The sequence below is a fragment of the Meles meles genome, chromosome 8 (assembly GCF_922984935.1).
Source record: "Meles meles chromosome 8, mMelMel3.1 paternal haplotype, whole genome shotgun sequence".
In the NCBI taxonomy this organism is placed as follows: Eukaryota; Metazoa; Chordata; class Mammalia; order Carnivora; family Mustelidae; genus Meles; species Meles meles.
The window spans coordinates 114,058,259-114,079,460 of record NC_060073.1 but is presented as its reverse complement, the minus strand read 5'-3'; the positions used below and the strand labels follow the sequence as shown (position 1 = coordinate 114,079,460).

The 21,202-nt window shown below is 38.8% G+C and overlaps 1 protein-coding gene across 1 annotated transcript in view; it reads left to right on the top strand.

Moving 5' to 3' along the window:
• Window positions 1-21,202, top strand: part of DDX10 (DEAD-box helicase 10) — a 280,556-nt gene that overhangs the window by 35,227 nt on the left and 224,127 nt on the right. The window contains exons 10-12 of the mRNA XM_046017251.1: window positions 8,837-8,938; window positions 10,069-10,156; window positions 13,080-13,168. Coding sequence (XP_045873207.1) covers window positions 8,837-8,938; window positions 10,069-10,156; window positions 13,080-13,168 — 279 coding nt within the window. The remainder of the gene's footprint in view (window positions 1-8,836; window positions 8,939-10,068; window positions 10,157-13,079; window positions 13,169-21,202) is intronic.

The following is a 21,202-nucleotide window of genomic DNA, read 5'->3' as shown; positions in this document are numbered from 1 at the left end:
TTTTGAGGAATCATTTTCCTTTATGTGTTTTAGCTGAGTGGAAATGGTGATTCTGGTACTTGTCTTGAAGTACTTTGTTTTAATTTATTCACCTAAAATTGTCTTGATCCTTAGTATTGAGAAAAATTTTGTCTTTTTTCCTTAACCTTCCACACCCCTTTTAACAAAGTGATCTCATTTAGAGACAGGCGAGGCAAGGCATATGAATATAATTTTATCAAGTATTCTGTGACACAGTGTACTTAAAAACGATTGCCTTTAGGGCTTGCATTGCTTGGTACTCATTAAACCAAGCTTTTCCATTTCTTAAGATGATGCCCATTTGAAAATAAAAAAAAAATTTGATAATGGAAAGTAAGCATACATTAGATATTCCTCTTTTCAAAAAATTTTTAAAATTAATTAATTCATCAATTAATTTTTAAGAGTAAGCTTCATGCCCAGTGTGGAGTCTAGTGCAACACTTGAACTCACAACCCTGAGGTCAAGACCTCCTGAGCTGAGATCAGGTGTTGGATGCTTCACCGACTGAGCCACCCAGGCTCACTCACCCCACTCCTCTTTTTTCTAAGTGCTTTTATTTGGAGAGTAGAGGTCTGTGGATGGAAGATATGAGTTAGAAATAACTGTTCATATGTAACTGTTGGGAGTTTAAAGGTGAGAGTCAGTGCCTGGCTGGCTCAATTGGTAGAGTATGCCACTCTTGTTCTCAAGTTTATCAGTGCGAGCCCCACATTGGGCCTAGAGGTTACTTTAAAAAAAAAAAAGATGAGTTTATATATGTGCAACTGTTATTTTCAGAGTTGGGGTAAAATAATTCCAGCGGTATTCCCCTAAGCCTTTCCTGCCTGATCTCAGACTTTGTGAGTGATTTGGATAGCGGAGTGTGGTTCCACTAGGGGGCAGCAGAGGCCAACTCTTTGCATTGCACGCTCCTGGGCAGCAGTTTAAACCAACCTGCACAGATGAAGATGCAAAGTAGTTCAAATTTTTGCCGTGATAACTTTGAAGAGTTTATGGTTTGTGGAAAATACTGGTACTTTATGGAATAGATAATAAAGAGAATTTTTTAAAAGTGTCCTTAATTGTTTTGTAAATTGAAATAATAAAAGTAAAAGACAACTTCCATGAGCTTTGATTTACTGAAGGTTACCCTGAATATCTTAGGTATGAGATGGGAACAATCTTTGCTAGTGGAAATTCTTGCTTCTTTAATTCCTTTAGCTTAGATTTACGAAGATCTTATCTTCAGCCTGCTTCTTCTAGGTAGATAATGGTTCTTTTTTTTTTTTTAAGATTTTATTTATTTATTTGTCAGAGATCACAAGTAGGCGGAGAGGCAGGCGGGGGTGGGGGAGCAGGCTCCCTGCTGAGCAGAGAGCCCAATGTGAGACTCGATCCCAGGACCCTGAGATCATGATCTGAGCTGAAGGCAGAGGCTTAACCCACTGAGCCACCCAGGCGCCCCTGGATAATGGTTCTTTACATGGCTTTCTGCCTTGGTCTGGTTGCCATTTAGAAATTTAAAGTTTTTTTGTTTTTTGGTTTTTTTTTAAGGGCAAAACCAGTTCTTTATTTTGCATCAAGAAGCATCGAGCTGGGATGAAGATGGGCCAGGTTAGCTTCAGAGGTTGATTAGTGGGCTGATATTTCTTAGGAGTCGGTTAGTTCTGGGAGCTTCCCCCTTGCTCTCTTGCTGTCTGTTCTCAACACAGCAGGCACAGTGATCCTTTTAAACACAAGTCAGATCATGTCAGCCCTCTGATGGCTTCCTGTTCATTCCGAATAAAAGCCAGTGACTTGATATTATTCAAGCCCTTCCAACTATACTTTCTGTTCCCCTCTGCCCCTATGCTCCACACTGGTGGAGCTCTTTCTCCTTCATGCTGGGCATGTTTTTCCCCTCTATGGCCCCCTTAAGTTACTGTTTCTTTTTCTGGAATGGTTTTTCCTTGAGCATCTGCATGGCTTTCTTTCTTAACCTGCACTAATCATTCCTCCTCACCTCACTCTGTACTTTCTTTTTTCCATACCAGTACCTTCAAACATACTAGGGCTTTTCTTTAGTGTATTGTTTTCCTTTCTCTTCACTAGAATGTAAGCTCCATAAAGGCAAGGAAATATGTCTACTTAATTGATATACCTTGAGTGCTTTAAACAGGGCTTGGCACAGAGTAGATAGTTGAGATAATACAATTACTTTCTCAAATCAGACTCATGAATCAGAGCTTACCTAAAATTAATTAAGCTACTGCAGTATAACCGCAGTATACTGTGCTACTGCAGTAGCACAGTACAGTGGCTTAAAGCAAGAACCATTTCTTCTGGTTTCTGTGGATCAGAAATCCAGGTGCAGCTCATCCCTGGCTGCTCATCTGTCCTTACAAGACTGTAGTCAAGGTGTCACACAGTACTTGTAGGCTCAGCTGGTGGTGGGTTCCATGACAAGCTCATTCACGTTGCAGGTGCCTCTGAGGTCCTTGCCTTGTGGTTTTTATTTTTGTGGGGCTTTTTTATAACATAGTAGATGGCCTCATCAGTGAGAGTAAGGGAGAGAATAAGACAGGGCAAAGTGGAAGCAGCAGTGTCTTTTGTGACCTAGACTTGAAACTCAAACTCCATCTTACCTGGCATATCCTAATGGTTCCACAAATCAGCCTTACTCAGTATGGGGAGGGTCACAAGAGTGTGAATGCAAGAAGGCCCAGATTTCTGGGAGCCATTTTAGTAGCTGCCTATCATACCTTATATCAAGCTTTCCTAACAGTTTCAAGGATATAGGAAGGTAACGAATGGTAAGGGATCTGTGAGCAGTAAGAGGTCTGGGACCTCTACCATAGCTCCACAGGGCCATCCTCAACATCTCAGGGTAGGCTCTGGCCCAGTCTGACACAGTCTCTAAGCTGGATGTGCCATTTATGCCTTCCACAGATGGACCGTTGGTGTACTCGGTCACACACTGCCTACAGAGACCTATTCCTTGTATCCACACCTTTAAACAGACCTAGGACATCCTGTCCTTAGCATCTGTAGGTGAGGGCTCACATGCTAGCGTGTGCCATGTTTGTTTCCCAGGAGGCCTATCATTCGTACATTTATGAGGAGACTTGACTGTGTCACTTTCTCATTTTCAGCCAGAGGATCTTCTTTCCTAAGGGAATGAGCGGGTTGTGGCTTAGCCATTTACTTTCTGACACTCAGATATCCGTTAAGTGAACAAATACAAGAACTCATTTGGTCTTTATATTGGTCTTGTGGGAGAGGCTGTTTTGTTAGGAAATGATTTCTCAGGGATTGTGAGGTAAAATCTGTTTAAGATCCCTTGGGAAATGCCAGGGCTGGGATTTGTACTTGGGTCTTTCTGACCCTATGACTCCTGTTCTTGCCGGTGTGCCCCAAACCAGATATTTTCATTTAGTAAAATCTAGTGGCTGCTGCTCTCAGGTGGGGCTTCCAGAAGGTATGAAAGCCAGGTGCTGGAAGAAGGAAGGTAGGTAGATACCTTTACTTAAATTTGCTGCCATTCATGGTCATGAAGATAAACTAAAACTATATCCATTTTCCTTTTTTATTTGGAATCCGAGAGACAGATATCTCCTAGTTGATCAGGAGTCTCTTTAAAAGTCAAGAAATTTAGTTTTGGATCTGGCTTTGCTGCCTGATGGATTTGGACTCTGTGACCAGTTCTTAATCTCTTTAAGCCTCAATTTCTTCTTCTATAAAATGGGGTTAATCACCTCTTTCAGTAGTTTCCAGAAAGTATAATTTCACCTAGTATAATTTGTAGGCACTACTTTTATGTATTTCTTCTTGTTTTTAATGTGTAAACACTTAGTCTTTTTTAAAATTCTGTGTCCAGTGTTGATGGACTCTAATGATTTTTGCCCTTTCTCTGTGAATTCCCTAAATCCTTGTTCCTCATCAGTTTGTTAGAAGCTTTCCATGCGACACACATTAGCCAACTTGCTTTCTTTTTAGTTCCCCTGAATTGTTTCAAATTGTTCAGCATCTTCTGGTATACCGCCTGTATTTCCAAGATCTCGTGCTACACGAGAAATATTCTTTCCCAGAATATTTCCCAGTCTGTCCTTTTCTTTTAAATCTAGTGTAGAGTCTTTAGATGTTCTATGAGTCAGAGATCCCCTTCTCCCGGAATAAGCTCTCCTTTGTGCCATGTTGTGCAGAAGTGTTGGAGTCTGATTCCTGTGGCTGCCTGTGTGCCTTTGCAGGGCCGACTGCACTGTTGTCCCTCAGTGACAGGCGCCGTGGGGCTGTTGCCACAGGTAAGGTAAAGGTGTAGGGAGGAGAGGAGGAGATGCAGGGAGGGGCACAGAAAGAAGGCTTTGGAATCGCAGAGTGTGCCCAAGAGTTGTCTCTGTTTCTCCACCTCCTGGTCCTACTTATATTGTGACAACAGCTTGTATGTTAAGAATCACAGGTATAGAACTTTAGATTCTGAAGGGACCTGGATCGTTTCCTTCAAACCGTTAATTTATAAATAAGAATGCAGTGAATGGTGATAAAGTGACTCATTATCCACAGTTATAGAGCCAATGAGTAGTACAGCTGGGGCTCGGGTTTAGTTCTTTTGACTCTGAATCCAGTCTGGTTATGCACCCTCTGGTGGCTTGTTTCATCTGTCCACTCACCAGATACTTAGTGAGCAGCTTTTAGGTACAAACGTATGGTGGGTGGGAAAAGTATGTTCATGTATGTCCTCAGATATACTGGTGGAGATAAGGAAGTACCCTAATATTGATAGTACAAAGTACTAAGATAAATACTAAGATGTTCAGTGAAGTGAGCATGGCACAAAAGATGTAGATTTTAAAAGCATATACACTTTTTGCTTTCTACTTCGTAATAACTTGTGTTTTGTTATAAAAATAGTGTTTGTTCACGATATAGATTCTACATGTTGGCAGAACATACCACCTGCATCTCACCACCTACAAAAATTTTCATATATGTTTGCATATGTACAAGAAGGGAATTATTCTAACATTCTCTTCCAGCCTGATCTGTAACTTGGAGAACCAGGCTGGGAGAACTGAGAATAGCCAGGGAGTCATGAACACTGCTAGATCTTGCTACAGCAGTGGTTGGAGGTCTGAGTGGACAAAGTTTAAGGGAAACTTAAAGTTTCAGCTGGAGTGGAGTTGGTGTGTTGGGGAATAGGCATTAGAGTAGTTAAGGACTAGTGGTTATTGGGTAGAAGGGAAATTATTGTCAGAACTGCAGGGCTTTCTCTCTTTCCTCTGGCCAGAGGTTGTTTCGAAGTTATTTCAGTGGAAGAATTACTCTTGGGACCCAGAAGTCAGTGATCTGGGTCTCCCAAGTTTAGCTAGAAATGCTAGTGAGCTGTAGGATGTGAAGGTAAGCTTCTTGGTGTCAGACAATCATGATCAACCTATTAAGGGCCCTTCTTTCTGGAGGAAATCTTGGTAGAGCCGAAAAAGGTAATGAACTGGAAGTTTAAATCCTCTGAATTATGATTAGCCAGTGGTTTTGGGTTTTGTTCTAGATTAATGTTTTGGTTTTTTTTTAGTAAGTCGTGGTCTTTCCAGAAATTTATTTGCCTCCTCTACCAGTTGCTTGCATGTAAAAGACTAGCAAATTAATGTAAAATGAAGTTCCTCCTAAATTCTAAAAGGCTGCATAAATGTGACATGATATTACTACTGATGGTAAAAATGAGATTTTTTTGTTGTTGTGTTTCAGATGCAGGGCTTTTTATTTGTTGCTTAGAATGTTTCTTACAACAGCCTGTCTAATCTGGAGTTCCAAAATGTAGATCTTGTGAAGAACATTTATTTCTCTTTATACATATACCAAGCCTCAGTCCTTGGATATTGCTTTTGAAATACAAAAAGCTAACTCATGGGTAAATAGACTATCCTTGTAAGCATTTGAAAAAAAAGAGAAAAGAAAAGAAATGTGCTTCTGGTTTCTTCTTAGAGATGTTTTTATTTCTGAAATGAAAGCTTACTGGCAATTTTTGGGTATCGGTGTGGAGGAGATATTTGTGCTTTACGTTGCTACGAGGAAGAGACGTGTGTGATGTTGAATAGTTAAGTGTCCAGTGAAGATATTTTTGATAGATTCTTGCCTTGTAGGATTTGACTTTGGACATTTTCTTCCATTTTCCTATGGGAATTTTGTTCTTTTAAATTCCAGTGCTGCACTCTCTCTTAACCTTGTGCAGATCTATCTGTCTTTTAGCTGTTAGAGTTGTAAAAAGGTTTGGATATGGCCCTTGTGTGACTTGACTCCTCATCCATTCTTCCAGATTATCCCTGGGTGTATGAATGTGTAGACAAGATAGATGTAATAATTAGGTTTATTATTCCTGCTCCCGAGTCCGTCTGAAGATCTTTGGGCTTCAGTGGATGCTGTTTTGATACCTTCGAGAGTTCTCTTTACCCCTGTACCGGCTTTGGAAGTTGAGAGGCTCTCACGTCCCTTGTCTGCTCTGGATGTCATCTCACTACTTCATGTACTAGTGATCTCTGCCTTCACAGATGGTTTAGTCCAACACTGTCCAACACATGCAGGGGACATGCTTTAAATTCATATTTTTTCTGAACAAGTGATGATGAAACATTTTGAATTGAAATAGTTGGTGTTGAAATACAATGAGGAGAAGGTATTTGGTATGAGTTTCTCATTTATGAAACAGTAAAAGGAGTAAATGTGTGTTTCAGCTTTACTCCTTTCTCTCCCTGTTTAAATCACATGCATTTAGAAACCCTAGAAAAAGCTAACAAGCACAGAGAAGGTGAAACTATCCAAAGGACTTGTGCAAATGCTGCCTTTTCCCCCAGAAAACTTGCTTTTTCCCCAGAAAACCCCAGAAAACTCTTCTGTAATATTTGACTAATTCCTAATTTTTTAGGTCTCTGCTCTTAGATGTCATTTGCTTGGGGTAGTTTTCTTGACTCCTGGACAACATTCAGTAGAGCTCTCGATCGTGTCTTTACTGCTTCCCATATGCCCACCGTAACACTCACACCACTTTATTGTTAGTTACTGGTTTTACTGTCTGTCCTTGATAGTCTGTAAGCTCTGTGACAGCCAGAACTATGTCAGTTTTAGTGCCTGGCATTTAGTGGCCCCTTAAATTTTTGTTAAATTTATGAATTAAAGAGAACTCTTAGCACTTTTGGTAGATTTTATTTCTTGCTTTTCTCTGTGTGTGCACATGTACACATACAGATATTTCTGTAAAGATATTACACCGAAATTTCTCCTTGTGTGTAGGAGTGGAGTTTTGAAATCAGCATGAGGCGAAAATTGCTCTTCTGTCTTTATGGTACCTACAGTAAGTCAACACAGACAGTTTTCCCCTCCAATGTTCAATGATAAAACTGCACTTACATGCAGTGGTGTTCTAGCTCTTTAGACACAGGTGTCCAGAGTCCTCCAAAACCAGACTCTGATGTCCCTTTCTGGCACTCTTTTTTCTGCTGTTCATTTAGTGACACTGGCTTCCATGGGTTTTCTCCTGTCTTTAGTTAACTAAGTTTGCCTTGTATTCTCTGGTTTCTACTCCTTTGTTCATGCTATTCTCCCCCTTTGGAAGACTTTAGCTTTTCCCTATTTGGGTTGACTTTCAAGGTCCTCCTCAGATTCTATCTGCTCTGACAGGTTTGTGTTTCTCTGGCTATGCCTGAGTGGTCTGTTCCACTTCTGAGTTTGTGGCATTTATTGGTCGTCCTTCTACATTTAGTAATGTACCATCTTGGGGGACGTTCTCTGGGATCTCCTGCTTTTGTGTGTGTTTGTGTTTTCTGGTCAGCTCGAATGTTAGATCACTGAAGATAGGGCTGTTCTTTTTCTTTGTGTTGCTCGCAGTTTATGCCTGGCACTTTTCTCACTAAATAAGTTATTTATATGTCAAAATTTGTTCCTCATAGCATGAACCCTGAACAGAGTGCTTTGATGAGAATACTTTTTCTTTAGTTTCTTTAAAAAAAAAAAAATTATACAGACCCCCAGTTCCATTTTGTGTTACTGCTTGCATGCAATGACCAACACAGAGTTATCAGGGAAATCTGTGTGCAGGTGGCTCTAAAGTGCAGGTACCTGTGAGTATAGTGTGGCTCACTTAAATAGAAATTTCTGGTGGTTTAACAGGAAGTAAGAATTGTACTAGGTAAAGGAAGAGAAGCACATGGATTTGAGCAGAGATCCCTTTCTTAAAACTGACACCACTAAACAAGGTTACTCCCAAGGTCTAAAATCCCCAGAAAGATGATTTGATTTCCTTAATGTATTGGGTACCATGTATCTGAAATTACTAATTATATTATGATTCTCTTGTGGCTTGAATGGGAAATTGTCTTTTTGCTCTAGGCAGAGAGCTATTTAAGAAATTCTTTTTAGGGGCACCTGGGTGGGGCCCTGGGTGGTTCAGTCCATTAAGACTCTGAATCTTGATTGTGGCTCAGATTGTGATCTCAGGGTCATGAGATGGAACTCCGTGCTGTGCTCTGTGCTAGGCATGGAACCTGCTTAAGATTCTCTCTCCCCATCTATCTCTGCCCCTCTCTGCTTAAAGAAAAAAAAAAAGGAGAAATTCTTTTTAATTGATTTGTTTCTTAGGATCTGGCTCTCCTACTGTGGTGTAGTCAGTTAGAATTCTATTTAGTGGTGAGATTTTGAAAAAGATGCTCAGAGCCCCAGTTTTCTGTTGTCACAGAAGTTAAAAAAAATGATATTCCTAATATTTACTAAGTAGGTGAAGTTGCTTCTTTGTTACATGTTCATCAGACTATTAAAATGTAAAATGTAGATTGCACTGATGTGGAAGAGATTTTTTCGTTTATTTGTTTAGGTACAAAGAGGATGGTGAAGCCTTATTAATTCTGCTTCCCTCAGAAGAAAAAGGGATGGTGCAGCAGCTTCTCCAGAAGAAAGTGCCTGTGAAGGAAATCAAGTAAGAACTGCTGGCTTGATGTGATTGTTAGGAGAACAGAGGCACAGAATTATTATGTTGAATTATGTACACTTAATTTCCTCCTCCCACTTGTCTTCTGCTGTTTGGTTTGTGACTTTTTTGTTTGCTTTTTTTTTTTTTTTAAACAAGTTTTTGAAGATTGCTCATAGAGAAAATAAGAGGAAACAGAGAACTTGTTATCTTCAGCAGGCATTGGGGGTTGAGAGGATTGTCCCTCTTGGAAAGGACTTGTAGGGTTATATGTCCATTTTTGAGGATTGTGCTGTCTGTTGAAGTTGTTTAGATTGTCAACAGAATTGATCAAGATCGGAGTTTCACTTGCACTGGGGTCCTTGAAACACTGGCTTTACTTGGAAGGAAGTAACTTGGAGGGTTTTTGGGGGGTTGGGGGTGGGGTGGAAGGTTCGGGTAAGGATTTGTGAGTTGTTAATTGTTGAGGCTCAGTGAGGGTTTTCTACCTTTTGTGTCTTTGATTTTATAATTAAAAGAAAGTAAAGAACACCTCATCCATCCCCACCTACCACCACCCTGGTTTTGCAGAAGCAAAATGGTTCAGTCTAACTCAGGGAAACAAGTGGGATTTCTTTTGTGAGCCCTAGACCTCCGAAAGAATTTCATTCTTCCCTGTAACCTCCCTTGGTGGAGTTAAGTAATGATTCTGTTACCTAATTTCCAGGTAAGGAAAACATTATTTTTATCTTTTGACTGCTTACTTATTATTTAAAACCAGTTTTATGATATTTGACTGAGAATGAAAATACTTACAAAAATGACATTAGATTTCATTTATTTTATTTCATGGACAGTAGATCTCCCATGAGAGGCTATGTTCCAACTTCATGGACATAAGAAGTAACCAGTGATAATTGGATGTTAACCTTAGTATCTTTCACTCATCTTGAGAAAAGATTTCTGATCTTGATCCTCCCCTCCCCAAGTTATGCATAATACGTGAGTCAAGTTCATGTCTAGTGTAATTTCAGTCTACTCTGGCTCCTACATGAGAAACAATGTTATAGATTTTAAAATATTGAGAAAAATATGAAAATGCTATATGCTCTCTTTAGTTTCTAAAATTGAGATGTCCTTTTTTTGTTGTTGTTATAAAGAATCAACCCAGAAAAACTTATAGACATCCAGAAAAAATTGGAGGCATTTTTAGCACAAGATCAAGATTTAAAAGAAAGAGCTCAAAGGGTAAGTTGTTGGTAAATTGGGTACCTTAGTGGAATGGACCATATAATAAAGTTAAAATTCAGCGTTTTCTATTACTTCTAGGTTTCGTGGTTATGCTTCAGATATTCAAGTAGTGCAGTTCGCAGATAACTTGATCGTATTCTTTAACTTTTAAAAAGATTATGTATTTCTTAGAGTAACCTGGGAAACTGTCAGTCAGCTCTGTGCTTCTTTAGCACACTTATTGTAATTTCTTATATTAGGTTAAATTTCTAGAAAGCGTAGCACTTTTACTAAATTGTCTTTAGGAATGAAATTTCAGTCTATAAATATGACTTAATGTTCCCAAATTACTTTTTTGACTTAGAAATCCTTTTGATTAGCAAATACAAAGATTTCTCACTTTCAGTGAAACTTACTTTTTAATTCTTAGAGGGCCCAGCAGTAGATACTTGAGGAAAGGAAGAAGGGAATAGTTTTATGTTGTGCTTACAACTACCCGGTCATTAAATGGACAGATATTTGAGTCCGTGTTATAAAGCTCTTTTCACTGTGCTTCTGCTTACATTGAGGTTATGAGATCTACATACGATCTCTGTCTCTGCATCTCCCATAACATGCCAGCAGTGAGTTAAGGGAGTCAGGATTCAGAGGTTGGATTCTATTTCAGCAGATAGATGAAGTGAGGGGAGGAAGGAGGAGGCGATGTGGAAAGAGCATCCTAACTGGATGAGGAGTCAGAGCAGAAAAACGGTCAGTAGTCAGTCAGGCTTTTATGTTATGGTTTGGAAACTGAATATTCTCGGAAAGGAAGTTTTATTTAAAGAGCAGATCTCACATTCTTTTTAAAAATTAACTTATGTTATATTTTATCAAGTTAGCCTCACTGTGCTTAAAATAATATGAGTGATGAAAGCTAAAATTTGAATGCTTACATGGTGTTAAGTACTTAGTCATGACATGACTCTGCTACATGGCAGTTTGATGTGCTCTCAACTTCATCTTCCCAACAACACACGGGGAGGTAGTATTGATGAGATTTTATTTAGGAGTAAATAATAGACTGAGAAAATTAAAAGTTGTCCAAGGTCACATAAGGTATTAAGTAGCAGGCCGAGACTGAAATCCATGTGTGACTTTCTTCAGTACTTCCATGATACATCAGGAAAAATAAAACCAAATATGGAACTGTGCAAAGTTGAGTTTCTAGTAGCTCACTTCACCTGAAACCTAATGAAAAAGGCCTTTAAAGGGAAAATTTTTTTTTCTTAATTTTTGAACATGCAAACGTTTGTGTGCATATTTTGTCTAGTACACAGACTTTGAGCTGGGAGTTAACTCTTTTAACAGCTTTGGAAATAGTATGCATGTTTAAAAATATTATACATGGATTCTGAAATGTGACTTACTGCATACCTAAGAGGTCATTCAATTATGAATTGGGAAATAAGGAACATTAGAAGGATGTTTCACTGGTTTGTGCATACAGCAAATGAGCCTTCCAGAACAAAGATTATAGAATGCGCATTGAAATAAATGATGTGATTTATTGGGTGTCACGCATGGTTTAGCAGAACGGCTAACTGCATTGCCAGCAGCAGCAAGCTATCTAGTTTCATAGAAGTGATTTTCTAGCCTTTGATTATAATCTGGATAGAACAAAAATGACAGGCAACAGGGGCGATATATATATATATATATATATATATTTACTTTTAAAAAAGTATATATATATATATATTTACTTTTTTTTGGTGAACAATTATAGGGGAAAAAATTATCCTTGAACTGGAGCCGTTCATTGTTTTTCATGCATATGGAGACAGGGAAAATGGTGTGAAGAAAAGATTGGCGAACTTCAAAAAAAATTTGAAAGTTCAGAAAATATATAAATGAGAATTAAATATACTTTATAAAATTTTCTAAAAAATGCTTGCTTTGATGTATTTCATCATCTTTGTTGCCTATGTTAAGACTGACAAAGGATCAGGATCATGTTTACTTTTTGGTTTATATAGTTCTTGGTATAAAGATATCTTTTTTTCTTTTTTTTTTTTTTAAGATTTTATTTATTTGACAGAGAGAAATCACAAGAGAGGCAGGCAGAGAGAGAGGAAGGGAAGCAGGCTCCCCGCTGAGCAGAGAGCCCGATGTGGGACTCGATCCCAGGACCCTGAGATCATGACCTGAGCCGAAGGCAGCGGCTTAACCCACTGAGCCACCCAGGCGCCCCCCTTTTTTTCTTTTTAAACAGAAGAAAAATGGCACAAGATGATGATGGCAAATTAATTGAGATGATAATATAAAAATGGAAGGCTTTAGAGATAAACTTTTTTCTGTCATTTTATTAAACTTAATTTTAAATACAGTAACATTTTATTTTGTTGGAAAACTTATCCTTTGACTACTAAAATAATTACTCTTAATAGTTAGTATTTATTGATATTTACTGTATTCCAGAAGCTATGCCCAGGTACTCTAGATGCATTGTTTTGGTTAGTTTCTCCTGTAACACTTGAAGTAGAAGGTGCTGTGATCTCTCATAGAAGAGGAAACTGGCAGAGATCCAAGAGATATGCTCAGCCAGTAAGATAAGGAGCTCAGATTATCATCTGTATGATCCCATAGCCTACATTTTCCCCCCATGTTACCATACGTATTTCAACAAATGATACCAACTTCTAGAATAGCTTTTTGAGGCGATAGTCTATGTTGAGTTGGTTTGATGAAACCAAATTTAGTCTTATCTAATATCACAGTTCTTAAAGATAGGTTTTTTGTTTTCTTTTGCTTTTTGGTGGAAAGGAGATATGCTAAACTATTTTTTAAGATTTTTCACGACTGTCGAATTTGTTCCTTTGGTTAATTTTCTTTTATCTGGTTTAAATTTCTTTTCCCTTCCTGACTTTTACATATCATGCATTTAAACCACTTATTTTTACAGTGTTTTGTCTCTTATATACGCTCCGTGTATCTGATGAAGGATAAAGAAATCTTTGATGTGAGCAAGTTACCTATACCTGAGTATGCCCTGTAAGTATTCATGTTGCAGTTCTGATTGTGAATCCTCAAAGGTAGAGCTCATTGTCTAAAACCTGGTTCTCTGAGAGGCTTCGTTGAAATGGCTCTGCCTTACTTTAGAAGAACCTGTTAAAGATCTGCAAAGAAAAAGATTATGTAAACTAGAAAATAGCTGAGTGTTAATTTCTTGTTTCTTACTTGTAAGTGAAAATTTCTGAAAGTTACACTGGCAGTTTCCTGTAGCTTTGTCTTAAAGGAGATGGAGAACAATTGATGAGCATTGTTGGAAATCTTTAAATGTCTGCAGTCCTCTTGTTCTTTGGAACGCGGGCCTGGAACACTGTAGACTGTTCTTTTTTTTATGCTTTTGAAATAAGTCTTGTCATTTCTTCCCTTATTTTAGGTTGATCCCCATAACTGCTTGCTTATTGCCTGAATATTTTTTGTCTCTTGGTGTTTCTTATAGGTACTCAGAGTTACCATGGCAAAATGTCCCTGCTTAGTAACTGAGGTTACTATTACATAAAAAAGGAACTCTTGGTTTTGTTTTGGCTTAGTATTTGAAGGACTTCTTAACCTTTTTAGCTATAAAGGAGGGATGCTCATTTTTCACTGGGATTCTACCTGTGGGAAAAGTATTGACAAAATCCTATAGAAGCACCCTTGAGGTTAATCATATATTAAATGTCAGCATAAGATTTCCCAGCCTGTGATGAAATACGTACTTTCAAGACGAGGTCTGTATATTTGTCCCACTCTCCAGGAATTTGAATGCCTTTACCTGTTAATGGAGTCTGATTAAAACTTGTATCTGGGAGAGCTGCTGTTTCCTGCTCTTCATGTTAGATTGTGAGTTGAGTATAACGGGTAATTTGTCAGTTGTAACATTTTAGAATGATTCAAATTACTAGATGACAGTGTGAGGGTCCTGACTCCTTGTGTAAGTAATTGGTGGAAAACTGCATTCCATGGATATAACATGTTTTTGTCACTTACCTGTTTATGTAGCAGTTACTAATTTCACCATTTCTGAATAGGTTTAGGTTAGGTGCATTTATGGTTTAGCTTATTGGCCCTTTTTTTGTACTCTACGAAGAAGTTCTATCCTGGTTTTCTGGTTGACGTACTGAGATACTAGCAAATGGAGAAGGCATGGGGCTTTAACACTGGAGGGTCATATTTATGGGACATTTTATTGCTATAAATGCCAGGAAATTTCATCTGTTCACAGTTGGAAGACCTTTGCTTTTTATTGGTGATGTTTAGGGAAGGCAGAAAGTTGACTTCTGAACCTAGATAATTTGTACAGTTTAATATGGTGTTGTTTAATTTTTGTGTTTATTTAGATGTGTAATTTCCTTGATGTATACATTCCTTTAGGAGCCCATTGTTACCTAAAGCAGTGTTAGGTATGTAGGATATAATAAATGTTTTTAAAAATGATTTTCCTAGAGAAACATGTTTGAATGGCTAATATGTATAGTTCATTGTGCTAGATGTTAAAATTATAGATGTATGTACTCGTGCCTTAAAGGAGCTCCACATTTTAGTGGCTGAGAGATACCCATAAATACAGCTATAATACACTGAGAGAGAAACACTCTGATGGATGTGAGTGTGTGATCCCACCCTGTGGCCCCCATAAACAGTATTTTTTTTTTTTTTAAAGATTTTATTTATTTATTTGACAGATAGAGATCACAAGTAGGGAGAGAGGCAGGCAGAGAGAGAGAGAGGAGGAAGCAGGCTCCCTGCCAAGCAGAGAGCCCTATGCGGGGCTCGATCCCAGGACCCTGGGATCATGACCTGAGCGAAAGGCAGAGGCTTTAACCCACTGAGCCACCCAGGCGCCCCGCCCCCATAAACAGTATTAACGGCAAGGACTCAGTAGTGGCTGCGTGTGTGCTGGGCAGGATTTTAAATGCATGGCATCTGTGAATTCATTTTACTCCTGCAACAGCCTTGCAGTGTTGATAGTGATCCTGCCATTTTGCCAATAAGAGAACTGAGGAATAGAAGTTAAGTAACATCCTTCGGTCATATAGCTTATGGGCGAGAGTCCCATTTCTGAGTCTCTCCTTTTACCACTGCACATCTCTGTTTCTTGAGTCTTGTCCCAGGAGAGAGGCCATGGGTCCGTGTCGTAATGTTAGCTGTCTATCATAGCAGGCCTGGCTTGAGGAGTTTATTTCCAGTCCGTTAGTCAGAACTTAGGAGGTGGGAAAGACCTGATCATAAAGTGAATCTTGATCTTAGAAAGAGAAAATAATTTTTCTTTTCTGCTTCAATCTCTTGTTTAGAAATCTTTTTTTTTCCATTTTATTTATTTTTTTCAGCGTAACAGTATTCATTGTTTTTGCACAACACCCAGTGCTCCATGCAAAATGTGCCCTCCTCATTACCCACCACCTGTTCCCCCAACTTCCCACCCCTGACCCTTCAAAACCCTCAGGTTGCTTTTCAGAGTCCATAGTCTCTTATGGTTCGCCTCCCCTCCCCAATGTCCATAGCCCCCTCCCCCTCTCCCAATCCCACCTCCCCCAGCAACCCCCAGTTTGTTTTGTGAGATTAAGAGTCATTTATGGTTTGTCTCCCTCCCAATCCCATCTTGTTTCATTTATTCTTCTCCTATCCCCCTAACCCTCCATGTTGCTTCTCCATGTCCTCATATCAGGGAGATCATATGATAGTTGTCTTTCTCCGATTGACTTATTTCACTAAGCATGATACGCTCTAGTTCCATCCACGTCGTCGCAAATGGCAAGATTTCATTTCTTTTGATGGCTGCATAGTATTCCATTGTGTATATATACCACATCTTCTTTATCCATTCATCTGTTGATGGACATCTAGGTTCTTTCCATAGTTTGGCTATTGTAGACATTGCTGCTATAAACATTCGGGTACACGTGCCCCTTCGGATCGCTATGTATGTACCTTTAGGGTAAATACCCAGTAGTGCAATTGCTGGGTCATAGGGTAGTTCTATTTTCAACATTTTGAGGAACCTCCATGCTGTTTTCCAGAGTGGTTGCTCCAGTTTGCATTCCCACCAACAGTGTAGGAGGGTTCCCCTTTCTCCGCATCCTCGCCAGCATCTGTCATTTCCTGACTTGTTAATTTTAGCCATTCTGACTGGTGTGAGGTGATATCTCATTGTGGTTTTGATTTGTATTTCCCTGATGCCGAGTGACGTGGAGCACTTTTTCATGTGTCTGTTGGCCATCTGGATGTCTTCTTTGCAGAAATGTCTGTTCATGTCCTCTGCCCATTTCTTGATTGGATTGTTTGTTCTTTGGGTGTTGAGTTTGCTAAGTTCCTTATAGATTTTGGATACTAGCCCTTTATCTGATATGTCGTTTGCAAATATCTTCTCCCATTCTGTCAGTTGTCTTTTGGTTTTGTTAACTGTTTCCTTTGCTGTGCAAAAGCTTTTGATCTTGATGAAATCCCAATAGTTCATTTTCGCCCTTGCTTCCCTTGCCTTTGCCGTTGTTCCTAGGAAGATGTTGCTACGGCTGAGGTCGAAGAGGTTGCTGCCTGCATTCTCCTCAAGGATTTTGATGGATTCCTTTCTCACATTGAGGTCCTTCATCCATTTGGAGTCTATTTTCATGTGTGGTGTAAGGAAGTGGTCCAATTTCATTTTTCTGCATGTGGCTGTCCAATTTTCCCAGCACCATTTATTGAAGAGGCTGTCTTTTTTCCATTGGACATTCTTTCCTGCTTTGTCGAAGATTAGTTGACCATAGAGTTGAGGGTCGATTTCTGGGCTCTCTATTCTGTTCCATTGATCTATGTGTCTGTTTTTGTGCCAGTACCATGTTGTCTTGATGATGACAGCTTTGTAATAGAGCTTGAAGTCCGGAATTGTGATGCCACCCACTTTGGCTTTGTTTTTCAATATTCCTTTGGCTATTCGAGGTCTTTTCTGGTTCCATATAAATTTGAGGATTATTTGTTCCATTTCTTTGAAAAAAATGGATGGTATTTTGATAGGGATTGCATTAAATGTGTAGATTGCTTTAGGTAGCATGGACATTTTCACAATATTTATTCTTCCAATCCAGGAGCATGGAACATTTTTCCATTTCTTTGTGTCTTCCTCAATTTCTTTCATGAGTACTTTATAATTTTCTGTGTATAGATTCTTAGCCTCTTTGGTTAGGTTTATTCCTAGGTATCTTATAGTTTTGGGTAGAATTGTAAATGGGATTGACTCCTTAATTTCTCTTTCTTCTGTCTTGTTGTTGGTGTACAGAAATGCAACTGATTTCTGTGCATTGATTTTATATCCTGACACTTTACTGAATTCCTGTACAAGTTCTAGCAGTTTTGGAGTGGAGTCTTTTGGGTTTTCCACATATAGTATCATATCATCTGCGAAGAGTGATAGTTTGACTTCTTCTTTACCAATTTGGATGCCTTTAATTTCTTTTTGTTGTCTGATTGCTGAGGCTAGGACTTCTAGTACTATGTTGAATAGCGGTGGTGATAATGGACATCCCTGCCATGTTCCTGACCTTAGCGGAAAAGCTTTCAGTTTTTCTCCATTGAGAATGATATTTGCGGTGGGTTTTTCATAGATGGCTTTGATAATATTGAGGTATGTGCCCTCTATCCCTACACTTTGAAGAGTTTTGATCAGGAAGGGATGCTGTACTTTGTCAAATGCTTTTTCAGCATCTATTGAGAGTATCATATGGTTCTTGTTCTTTCTTTTATTAATGTGTTCTATCACATTGATTGATTTGCGGATGTTGAACCAACCCTGCAGCCCTGGAATAAATCCCACTTGATCGTGGTGAATAATCCTTTTAATGTACTGTTGAATCCTATTGGCTAGTATTTTGGCGAGAATTTTTGCGTCTGTGTTCATCAAGGATATTGGTCTGTAGTTCTCTTTTTTGGTGGGATCCTTGTCTGGTTTTGGGATCAAGGTGATGCTGGCCTCATAAAATGAGTTTGGAAGTTTTCCTTCCATTTCTATTTTTTGGAAGAGTTTCAGGAGAATTGGAATGAGTTCTTCTTTAAATGTTTGGTAGAATTCCCCTGGGAAGTCGTCTGGCCCTGGGCTTTTGTTTGTTTGGAGATTTTTGATGACTGTTTCAATCTCCTTACTGGTTATGGGCCTGTTCAGGTTTTCTATTTCTTCCTGGTTCAGTTGTGGTAGTTTATATGTCTCTAGGAATGCATCCATTTCTTCCAGATTGTCCAATTTGTTGGCGTAGAGTTGCTCATAGTATGTTCTTATAATTGTCTGTATTTCTTTGGTGTTAGTTGTGATCTCTCCTCTTTCATTCATGATTTTATTTATTTGGGTCCTTTCTCTTTTCTTTTTGATGATTCTGGCCAGGGGTTTATCAATCTTGTTGATTCTTTCAAAGAACCAGCTCCTAGTTTCATTGATTTTTTTCTATTGTTTTTTTGGTTTCTATTTCATTGATTTCTGCTCTGATCTTTATGATTTCTCTTCTCCTGCTGGGTTTAGGGTTTCTTTCTAGTTCTTTCTCCAGCTCCTTTACGCGTAGGGTTAGGTTGTGTACTTGAGACCTTTCTTGTTTCTTGAGAAAGGCTTGTACCGCTATATATTATTTTCTCAGGACTGCCTTTGCTGTGTCCCACAGATTTTGAACCGTTGTGTTTTCTTTATCATTTGTTTCCATGAATTTTTTCAATTCTTCTTTAATTTCTTGGTTGACCCATTCATTCTTTAGAAGGATGCTGTTTAGTCTCCATGTATTTGGGTTCTTTCTAAATTTCCTCTTGTGATTGAGTTCTAGCTTCAGAGCATTGTGGTCTGAAAATATGCAGGGAATGATCCTAATCTTTTGATACCGGTTGAGACCTGATTTGTGACCCAGGATGTGATCTATTCTGGAGAAGGTTCCATGTGCACCAGAGAAGAATGTGTATTCTGTTGCTTTGGGATGAAATGTTCTGAATATATCTGTGATGTCCATCTGGTCCAGTGTGTCATTTAAGGCCTTTATTTCCTTGTTGATCTTTTGCTTGGATGATCTGTCCATTTCAGTGAGGGGAGTGTTAAAGTCCCCTACTATTATTGTATTATTATTGATGTGTTTCTTTGATTTTGTTATTAATTGGTTGATATAGTTGGCTGCTCCCACGTTAGGGGCATAGATATTGAAAATTGTTAGATCTTCTTGTTGGACAGACCCTTTGAGTAGGATATAGTGTTCTTCCTCATCTCTTATTATAGTCTTTGGCTTAAAATCGAATTGATCTGATATAAGGATTGCCACCCCAGCTTTCTTCTGATGCCCATTAGCATGGTAAATTGTTTTCCACCCCCTCACTTTAAATCTGGAGGTGTCTTCGCGTCTAAAATGAGTTTCTTGTAGGCAACATACTGATGGGTTTTGTTTTTTTATCCATTCTGATACCCTGTGTCTTTTGATTGGGGCATTTTGCCCATTAACATTCAGGGTAACTATTGAGAGATATGAATTTAATGCCATTATTAGTCTGTAAGGTGACTGTTACTGTATACTGTCTCTGTACCTTTCTGATCTACTACTTTTAGGCTCTCTCTTTGCTTAGAGGACCCCTTTCAATATTTCCTGTAGAGCTGGTTTGGTGTTTGCAAATTCTTTCAGTTTTTGTTTGTCCTGGAAGCTTTTTATCTCTCCTTCTATTTTCAATGATAGCCTAGCTGGATAGAGTATTCTTGGCTGCATGTTTTTCTTGTTTAGTGCTCTGAATATATCATGCCAGCTCTTCCTGGCCTGCCAGGTCTCTGTGGATAAGTCTGCTGCCAATCTAATATTTTTACTATTGTATGTTACAGACTTCTTTTCCCGGGCTGCTTTCAGGATTTTCTCTTTGTCACTAAGACTTGTAAATTTTACTATTAGGTGATGGGGTGTGGACCTATTCTTGTTGACTTTGAGGGGGGTTCTCTGCATCTCCTGGATTTTGATGCTTGTTCCCTTTGCCATATTAGGGAAATTCTCTCCAATAATTCTCTCCAATAGACCTTCTGCTCCCCTCTCTGTTTCTTCTTCTTCTGGAATCCCAATTATTCTAATGTTGTTTCGTCTTATGGTGTCACTTATCTCTCGAATTCTCCCCTCATGGTCCAGTAGCTGTTTGTCCCTCTTTTGTTCGGCTTCTTTATTCTCTGTCATTTGGTCTTCTATATCACTAATTCTTTCTTCTGCCTCATTGATCCTAGCAGTGAGAGCCTCCATTTTTGATTGCACCTCATTAATAGCTTTTTTGATTTCAACCTGGTTAGATTTTAGTTCTTTAATTTCTCCAGAAAGGGCTTTAATATCTCCAGAGAAGGTTTCTCTAATATCTTCCATGCCTTTTTCGAGCCCGGCTAGAATGTTCAGAATCGTCATTCTGAACTCTTGATCTGACATATTTCCAATGTCTGTGTTGATTAGGTCCCTAGCCTTCGGTACTGTCTCTTGTTCTTTTGTTTGTGGTGATTTTTTCCACCTTGTCATTTTGTCCAGATAAGAGGATATGAAGGAGCAAATAAAATACTAAAAGGGTGGCAAAGACCCCAGAAAAATATGCTGTAACCAAATGAGAAGAGACCCCAAATTGTGGGGGGGAGAAAGGGGATAAAAAGAGGTTCCGAAAAAAAAAGAAAAAAATTTAAAAAATAAAACAAATAAAGAAAAAATATATATATTTAGATAAACTAGTCAAAAAACGTTAAAAAAGAAAAGGGTAAAAGTTTTAAAAAATTTAGCAGAAGAAGACAAAAGAAAAAAAATTGAAAAAAGAAAAAAGAAAAAAAAATTGAAGTAGCCGCAGGACTAAAGAATCACGGGGAGAAAGCCATGAGTTCCGTGCTTTGCTTTCTCCTCCTCTGGAATTACTCTGCTGTCTTAGGAATTGAACCTACTTTCCTTGATAGATGAACTTCGCCCTGGCTGGATATTTTGTTGATCTTCTGGGGGAGGGGCCTGTTGTAGTGACTCTCAAGTGTTTTGCCCGAGGCGGGATTGCACCGCCCTTACTGGCGGCCGGACTAAGTAATCGGCTCGAGTTTGCTTTTGGGAGCTT